Source organism: Zonotrichia albicollis, chromosome 31, assembly GCF_047830755.1.
Source record: "Zonotrichia albicollis isolate bZonAlb1 chromosome 31, bZonAlb1.hap1, whole genome shotgun sequence".
Taxonomy (NCBI): Eukaryota; Metazoa; Chordata; class Aves; order Passeriformes; family Passerellidae; genus Zonotrichia; species Zonotrichia albicollis.
Window position 1 is genome coordinate 5,533,445 of NC_133849.1, and position 9,101 is coordinate 5,542,545.

The 9,101-nt window shown below is 52.3% G+C and overlaps 1 protein-coding gene across 1 annotated transcript; it reads left to right on the forward strand.

Annotated features, from left to right (window-relative positions):
- The first annotated feature begins 478 nt into the window (after positions 1–478).
- LOC102064390 (uncharacterized) lies at positions 479–3,331 on the forward strand. Its single transcript, XM_074529791.1, has 2 exons — positions 479–1,402; positions 1,593–3,331. The coding sequence occupies exons 1-2, from the start codon at positions 479–481 to the stop codon at positions 2,460–2,462; spliced, it is 1,794 nt and encodes a 597-aa protein (XP_074385892.1). The 3' UTR covers positions 2,463–3,331.
- Positions 3,332–9,101: the final 5,770 nt, after the last annotated feature.

Genomic DNA, 9,101 nt, shown 5'->3' on the forward strand with positions numbered 1-9,101 from the left:
GGCTCCGCCTTTTCCCGGTGCCGACCCCGGGGCGTGTTCTGGGCCGGGACCGGAGCTGGTGCCGGGGCTCCTTCGCCAGCGGAGCGTCCCCAAGGTGTCCCCAGTGAGCATGGAGCCCCAAGAGGTGCGACGGGAGGGGGGAAAACGTGGGGTGCTGAAAGAGGGAGAGGATACCGGGGCGGGTGGGGAGGTGGCAGAGGGGACAGCAGTGGGGGCAGGAGGGTGCCAGACACTACGAGGGAAGTGGCAGGGGTGGCAGCGGGAACAAGGGAGGGACAGACGGGCGGCAGAGCCGTCCAGGGAGGGGCAAAAAGCACCCTTCGGGGGCAGGGGGCCACCCCAGGAGGCCGTAAGTGCCACCAGGTCCCTGACGCCTTCCTTTTTCCCTCCCCAGCTGTCCCCGGCCCTGCTGCAGCCACAGGTCACCGTGGTTGCCATCCTGGGTGAGCTGCTGGACACCCTGAATAGTCAGGACGAGATGATGCAGCCTTGGTCCCCATGGTCCCTGTACTGGGACCTGGAGTTCTTCACCAGGGAGCTCCAGGTCACCCTGCACCGCATTGATAACCCCTGGTGGCCCCAAGATGTCACCTCCGATGATGATAGCCCTTTCAACGCCCTGAGGCAGACCCTGACCGCCTACAGGAGCACCCCAGGGACCACCTTGTTACCTGTGGGATTGGCGGTTGGTGAGTGGCTGTGGTCGGTGTCTGCGCTTGTGAACAGCTGGGTCCGGCTGGCCAGGGCAGCCACCGAGCTCCACAACACCTGCAGGGATTTGGCCACCAAGGCAGCTGACAGGGTGGCCACCGCCGCCGCCCAGGCCAGGGAGCTGCAGGACGAGGCTGCCCATGATGGGACAGCTCAGGAAAACATGGTGGAGCTGGGTCAGGCCCTGGGCAGGGAGGAGGGGGCCGAGGTGGTGGCTGGGCATGAAGCCCAGGTGAGCAGAGAGGCCATGGTGGCTGCCAGCGAGGCAACAAGGGCCACCATGGTGAGACAGCGGGTGGAGGCGGCCCTGGGGCTGCTGGAGCGCTTGGTGGCTGCGTGTGACGAAGCCACTGCATTCCCCCGGGAGCTGCAGCGCCTGCTCAGGGACACCAAGGCTGCCCTGAAGGGGATAAATGAGGCATCCCTCAACATCCTCAAGGGCTTGGTGGCCAAGGTGGCTGAGGCTGAGCGGCTGTGGGAGGCCAACGCCCGCCTGGCCAAGGATCACCTTCTGGGGGCAGTTGACGACATCATCAAGTTCTATTTCACCGGTGGTTGCGCCAGCCCCAGTGCCTGTGGGGTGGCCGAGCGGTGCCAAAGAGCTATCGAGGACATCCCAAGGCTCCTTCAACCCCCAGACCATCCCCAGAGTGTTCCCAATGTATCCCCAGTGACCATGGAGCCCCAAGAGGTGCGATGGTGGGGAGAGGGGGACAGAGGGGACACTGGGGGGAACACGGGGGGTGGCGGGAGGTGGCAGTGGGGACAAGATGCTGACAAAGGGTCAGAAGGGCAGAGGGGACTGCTTGAGAGCACTGAGGCCACCGCAGGAGGCCGTAAGTGCCACCAGGTCCCTGACACCTCCCCTGTCTCCCCCACAGGTGTCCCCTCCACAGCTTCAGGTGCTGGTGGCCGTGGTGGCCACCCTGGGCGAGATGCTGGCCACCATGACTGGGCCACAAAGCGACAAGTCCCCAAACTCCTTAGATGAGGACCTGAAGAACTTCACCCGGAGCCTTCGTGCAATCCTGAACCATGGCGGTGTCACCTCCCTGGGCCACCCTGGTGTCGCCTCCCTGGGCCAGGCCCTGGCCACCCTCGGGGCCACCCCTGGGACCACCTGGGCCAATGTGAGAGCTGTGGCCAAGGCCTGGCAGGAGTTGGTGGCCAGGCTCGTGGATAGCTGGGACTGGCTGGCCAGGGAGGCCACCAAGCTCCGTGACAACCACAGGAAGGTAATTGCGAACCAGCAGCTGATGGTGGCCCTGGACAAGGAGGAAGTGGCCAGGGAAATGGCCACATACGATGCCCAGGTGGCGGCAGCCACCAGTGAGGGAATGGGAGAGGCTGTGGCGGCCACCAGGAGGGGACGTTGGGCAGTGGTGGCCCTGGGGCTGCTGCAGCGCTTGGTGGCCACGTGTGACAGAGCCACCTTGTTCTACTGGAACATGGAGTGGCGGCTCAGGGACATCAAGGCCATCCTGAAGGGGACAAACAAGGTGTCCCCTGATGTCCTCCAGGCCTTGGTAGCCAAAGTGGCCAAGTTTGAGTGGCTGTGGGAGGCCAGCACCCGTCTGGCCAAGGATCACCTGCTTGGGACACTTGGGGTCATCAACAACATCCTCTTGAGTCCCTATGATGGTTGTGGTGGCCCCGGTGGCCCTGGCAGCTGCACAGTGGCCAAGCAGTGCCAAAAAGCCATCGAGGACATCCCGAGGCTGCTGCAGGAAAGTTTCACATGGGAGCACTGACATCATCAGGGACATTGCTGCTGTCACCTGTGCCCTCCCTGTGCAGTATTTGAGGCAGATTTGGGGAATTTTCTGGGAATTTTCAATGATACTGTCCCAAATCCTGATGGGAATTCCTGGGGTGATGTCACTGGGGACACTCTGGGGACACTCAGGGACACTCTGGGACAGTCAGGGACAGGGGTGAATGGGCCCCCTCAAGAGCTTCCAGCTTTCCACTTTGCCTGCAGCCCAGCTGGGTCATAAATGCCAATTAAATAATTGCCTTTTGCACTTTTGTATTGCCTTTTACGCATTGTTATTGATCACCACCAATTTGATACCATGTTTGATACCGATATTGATTATTGATGATTCATTGTAGCTGCTGGTTGGTGCAATATAATCTCTTAGTTCATGTGTGCACCATACACCTATGAATGAATGAATGAATGAATGAATGAATGAATGAATGAATGAATGCCTTCTGTATGAATCACACCGGGCTGATCTGAAGTCTGTGTCAGACACATCACTTGACCATTGTCACTGCCATATTTTCTGAAAAAATTCTCTTTGCCCAGGATTCTTCTCCTGGGAAGCCGAGAAGCCTCAGAGAAAAAAATAAAATAATTATCTGATTTGCTTCTCCTGTGTTTTGTTGCTTTGGAATGTGGTTGGAGATTGTGTATGCAATACGTGAATTGTTTTTACTTAATGACCAATCGCCATCCAACTCTGTTGGGACTCTGGAAGGAGTCACAAGTTTTTATTATTCATTCTTGTTAAGCCTTCTCTCTGTATCCTTTCTCTGTTCTTTAGCAGAGTTTTAGTATAGCATTCTGTAATATAAAATAATAGCATAAAATAATAAATTAGACTTCTAAGAACATGGAGTCAGATTCTCAGTTCCTCCTTCGTCCTGGGGACCCAGCACTTACCACAGACCCCACTGAGGGACGAGTGGTCAATAAATCCACCTCGATGTTCCTTGAGGGGAGCACAGCCAGGGAGCTGCTTCAAGGCGCTGTCACCGAGATATTTCCCCTTGGAAACCCTGGGTTGTGGGGGCCTGAATATATGTTGTATTGTGAGATCTATGTGTGTCTTAAGTTACTCTAAACGAGCTGCAGCTGCAGGGTCCTTAGTTGGGCAGCAGCTGTGGCTTGTGAAGGTAACTGAGATAAATAGGGGTGGGTCGAGAGCCCAAGAGGAGCCCCTGAGAAGAGAGACAGGACTGTGCTGCAGAGAAAGGAGAAGAGCCTGAGAGCTGGGACTGCAGCAAAGATTACAACAATTGGTGGCCCCGTGTGAAGACGAACATGCAGCCAAACATCGAGAGAGAGAAGGTATGGAATCCCCCAGACAGCTGAGAGCTGTGACAGCCGAGAGCTGGGACTATGGAATAGCAGCCAGTGAGCTGGGACTTTGGAATATCAGCCTGAGAGCTGGGACTTTGGAGTATCAGCCAGAGAGCTGGGACTATGATAGAAGATAAGACAGCCGAGAGCTGTGACAGCCTGAGAGCTGGAACTGTATGTATATTGTTATTGTGTAATTGTTAAAAGAAAAGGGGGGAAATGTGGGGGCCTGAATATATGTTGTATTGTGAGATCTATGTGTGTCTTAAGTTACTCTAAACGAGCTGCAGCTGCAGGGTCCTTAGTTGGGCAGCAGCTGTGGCTTGTGAAGGTAACTGAGATAAATAGGGGTGGGTCGAGAGCCCAAGAGGAGCCCCTGAGAAGAGAGACAGGACTGTGCTGCAGAGAAAGGAGAAGAGCCTGAGAGCTGGGACTGCAGCAAAGATTACAACACTGGGTGGGATGCAAAAACACCTGAGCAGATGGCAAAATTAAAATTATATCAAAGCCTCGTGGAATGTGGGTTGTGCCAGGCCCAAACCATGACATTTTTGGTCCAGCTCTCCTCCCTTCCATCCTCAAGGGCCTCCTCACCCCCCATGGGGGAGGGAGATGCGACCTCCTTCCCTCGAAGTCCCAATAGAGCTTCCCGGGGACGCAGCTCTGGTTTTTAACCCCTGAGTTTTCTCAGAGGCGGATGTAATCCTCAGTGGTCATGCCAAATACCGATCTTAAAATCTGAGCATCCATTGGTGGCCTGATGGTAGTGACCACAGCATCCCAGAAATCTCATTTCCGGTCCAACCACCACAAGAATGAAACCTTACACACAGATCTCACTTAAAATTAAGTCTCTTTGAGGTACACAAGGGGTTTCCCCATCCTTCTGCATTACCTGTTGAAGTGAAGGAAGACGACCCACCTTTGTTGATCAGCATCGACTTCCCTTTATTGATCAAACCAGGCACCTTTTATAACAGTGTTAATTCACTTCATGCATATTGCAAAATCTGAGCTCCCGATAGGCTGTAGAGAAAACTTCAACTCCTCCTTTTGTTTACAATACCTGAGGTTTGTTCACTGAAACCAAGATCAGTGTTCTCACCATGATATGCAAAGTTCTCCAAACCTTAATATCTGTTCCCAGAACAGCCATCTGTTCCCAGAGCAGCCAAGGACAGAATATTTGCCTGTTTTTGAAAAGACGGTCTGAGAATCTTGTTGTTTATATAAAAGGTGGCTGAGAACCTAATTATTTACAGAATCAAGCCTGGGAACTGCTGCTTTACAGCTGCCTTTTATTTTTCCCTTAGCTGAGTACCTTCATGGCCTCTCTCTTTAAGCCATGTTTGAACCAGGCTCTCCACAATTACCCACCCAGAGTAACCAGGTCCTTGAGCAAAAACATTGGTGCCCTACATTGGGTGCCTAAATTATGTTCTGGTTTGAAAGCAAAAGCAGTGAGAGACTCCAAGTCAGAAATACAATTTATTAGGAAAAAGGGGAAAAAAACCCCAAAAGACATGAAATAATACAAAATAAAACTACTGACAGAGTCAGAATACAACCTGACACCCTGCTGGTTAGGGTGGTGGTAGCAGTTCAGATGAAATGGTCTTGCTGAAGTGGGGATCCTGTAGAAAAGATCTGGCAGCTCTTGTCCTCTGGAAACCAGTGGGTAAGGGCTGCCTGTTCTGTCCCAAAGCCTGGATTGTATCCAGGTGGGGGTGCTGAGCTCCTCCCCCCTGGGCGGAGCATCTCCCAATGGGCTGATATCGTTCTGAGTCATGGTTGGTTCTTGATTGCCCATCCAACAGAAATGGCTCCTGGAGGGAGTTACCTCTGAGTCATGGGGCATGGCATTGAGGGGCCCATTCACAGGAGATAAGGAAAAAAACAATGCCTCTGCTCGTCTGAACAGCTCTTAAGGATGGGAATAGAATAAATCTTTATGTTTTAACCTAGGACATAATCCACCCCTTATCCTATTGCCATCTATACCCAAACCAATTCTCTGTTACAGTTATACATATCTATAACGCAAAATGAAACTTTATACACAGTTCTCACTTAAATATAGGTCTCCTTGTGGTACACAAGGGGTTTCCCCATCCTTCTGCATTACCCAGCGAGTGGAACCAAGTTCTTGAGAAAAAACCTTGCTGCCCCACTTTGGGTGCCAAAATTATGTTCTGGTTAGAAAGCAAAACCAGTGAGAGCCTCCAAGCCAGAAAAAAATTTATTAGGAAAAGGGAAAAAAACCAAAAATACATGCAATAGTACAAAATGAAACCACTGATAGAGTCAGAATGCAACTGGACACCCTGCTAGTTAGGGTGGTGGTGGCAGTCCAGATGAAATGGTCTTGTTGAAGTGGTGATCCCATAGAAAAGATCTGGCAGCTCTTGTCCTCTGGAAACCAGTGGGTAAGGGCTGCCTGTTCTGTCCCAAAGCCCAGATTGTATCCAGGTGGGGATGCTGAGCTCCTCCCCCCTGGGCAGAGCATCTCCCCATGGGCTGATTGCAGCGCTGCGGCAGTGGGGTTAGTGTCAATTGCCCAGGCTAGCCGGCCAGCAACCGCTAGCAGCACGGAGGGGCATTTGTCCCGATAGCTTGGCTTCGGGAGAGCGCCTCAAGCTGACACCCAGCGCTATGGCTGTAGGTGCTGCCAGGTGCTGACGAGACCCGGAATCGCTGCGATGAACAGGAATAAAGAGCCCTCTCCGTTTTGGGGCAAAGTCCGGCTTTAACGGTATCCAGGGGAGCCAACAAAATGAAGAGGATTTGACAGTTGATACATGTGGTTATAACGGGAGTGGGTGGGTGGTAGGGGTGGAACCGGCACAGAGACCAATGGGAATCCAGGCGGGAAAGGGGTACAAGGGATTGACATACACAGGAGACCAATGGATACAGCCAGAAAGGGGGGGCCCCTGTCCCTGACCCAATCACTTCAAACCCTGGAGAGAAGCTTCTGGAGAAAAGGGAGTGAGCAGGGAGTGACTGGCAGGGCCCTGGGGAGGAGTAGGGGAAAGGATACATTGAGTTGTCAGGGTAACCGGGGAGGAGTAGAACTGGATACATTTGGCGCCATGGGGACCAGAAAGATTGACATTTAACTGGGAGAGGTGTTGCCTTCAAGGCGTGGCGACACCTGGTTCTTAGTCCGGCACGGTGGCCCAAAGCCCAGGGTCACTCGGTCCATATGCTCCTGACACCAACGTGGTGGACAGCAAATGGCGTTTATTGAGGGGTCACAGGGGTCCTTTATAGCTTGGGCAGTGTCATTTCCTTCTGCTCACGTCCGGCTGGGTGTGGCCAGGAACGGAGCAAAGGTCTGACTGCAGGGGTGGGCTATCCTGACTGACCGTACAGCCTGAAATCTTCCGCACGCATGTCCCTAACTCTCCACAGAGAGGAGGGAGAACCTGGGCAGAACCGTTACAACATGGTGGGAAACAGAGCATTCCAACTTCAAACAAAGGGAGAACAAATCAAGCAAAGGGAGAGTAAAACAAACACACCACAACAGGCTGATATCGTTCCGAGTCATGATTGGTCCTTGATTACCCATCCAACAGAAATGGCTCCTGGAGGGAGTTATCTCTGAGTCATGGGGCAAGGCACTGATGGGCTCATTAATAGGAGATAAGGAAAAAAAAAAAGTCCTATCGCCCTGTTTTTTTTAAGTTTGTCTAAGCCTTCCGATGTTTACATTCTTGTAAGGAACTTTCTCACACAGTTTATGTAAATACCTTATTATTTTGCATTCTTTATGGAGGAGGAGGAGAAATTTGATGGACTGCTGGTTTGTTCAGTGTCATTGGAGAGGTGGCACTTTCACCCTCCAATCCACTGCCACTTTTGGAAATCTGTAAATGTTGGTGGCAGAAATTAAATGTGCTCTTTTTTACCTTGGGACAGTGGTGTGCCCACATCGTATTATTTCCTGTCCTGTAGCGACATCTGGTGGCCGCCCTGTGTGGAACAGTCATGGGTGAGGTCATATCGTATTACTCCCCTCCCTGTTTTGGCGTGGTGACTGTGAGCCCTTTGGCACTTTGCCTGCAGCTCTTGAGATAACGGCAAATCCTGTGGGTTTCATGGAGGATTCTCTGGGTTTGGACCTCAGGAAGGGTCTCAGGGAGCGGAAATGGGTTTCCGTTTCCTGGAGTGATTTTGAAAGATTATTTCTGTGGGCCAGAGAGCAAGGGTTTTTTTCCAACCCTGCAGAGGCATTCTCTGGGGAGGTGTGGCCTCTCGTGGGAGGCCAAACGCTTTTTGATGATGGCACGATAGACGTGGCATCACTGCTGGTGCAGTGGAAAAAGTTTGACGCAACTTGGCGGAGGTCTGGGTTTTGTAGCTCTCGGAGTTCCCAGGAGGACCATTCTGTCCCGGATGTGGATGAGGGGGTGTAAGAGCCTAAATGAGGGATGCAGGATCCCAGGCAGCTCTTCAAAATGCAGTTTATTACATCCAAGACATTACAGCAGGCCAGGGTCAAGGGTGACAGATCCTGTGTCTACATCTGTCAGCTCCAGCTGCAGGCAGGCCTGGAGACCCACACCCCTCACTCAGGCTTTTACCAATGGTGGTGTCCCACGTTGGGCGCCACCTTAAGAGCCTAAATGAGGGATGTGGGACTCCATGTGGCTCTTCAAAATGCAGTTTATTGTATCGAAGGTGTTACAGCAGTCCAGGGTCATGGGTGACAGAGCCTGTGCCTACAGCTGTCAGCTCCAGCTGCAGGCAGGCCTGGAGGCACACATCCCTTAATCAGGCTCTTACTAAGGGCGCCCCACGTTGGGTGCCACTGTAAGAGCCTAAATGAGGGATGTGGGACTCCATGTGGCTCTTCAAAATGCAGTTTATTACATCCAAGATGTTACAGCAGGTCACGGTCATGGGTGACAGAGCCTGTGACCACAGCTCTCATTCAGACTCTTTCTAGTCCCTCTTACTAATGGTGCCCCATGCTGGGCACCATTAGTAAGAGCCAGACTGAAAGATGCAGGAGTCCAGGCAGCTCTTCAAAATGCAGTTTAGTACATCCAAGATGCTACAGCAGTCCAGGGTCATGGGTGACAGATCCGGTGTCTACAGCTGTCTGCTGCCAGCTGCAGGCAGGCCTGGAGACCCTTTGGTTTTGGTTACATTGCATTATATACTTTTCTTTGCTGAGCATCTTAATACAGCAGAACCAAACTATAACTTCTCTTTTACCTATAGCCTATCATAACTGCTATAATTACCGTATTCATGTTACTGTTTTCCAATCACTAAAAGTTAGTAAATT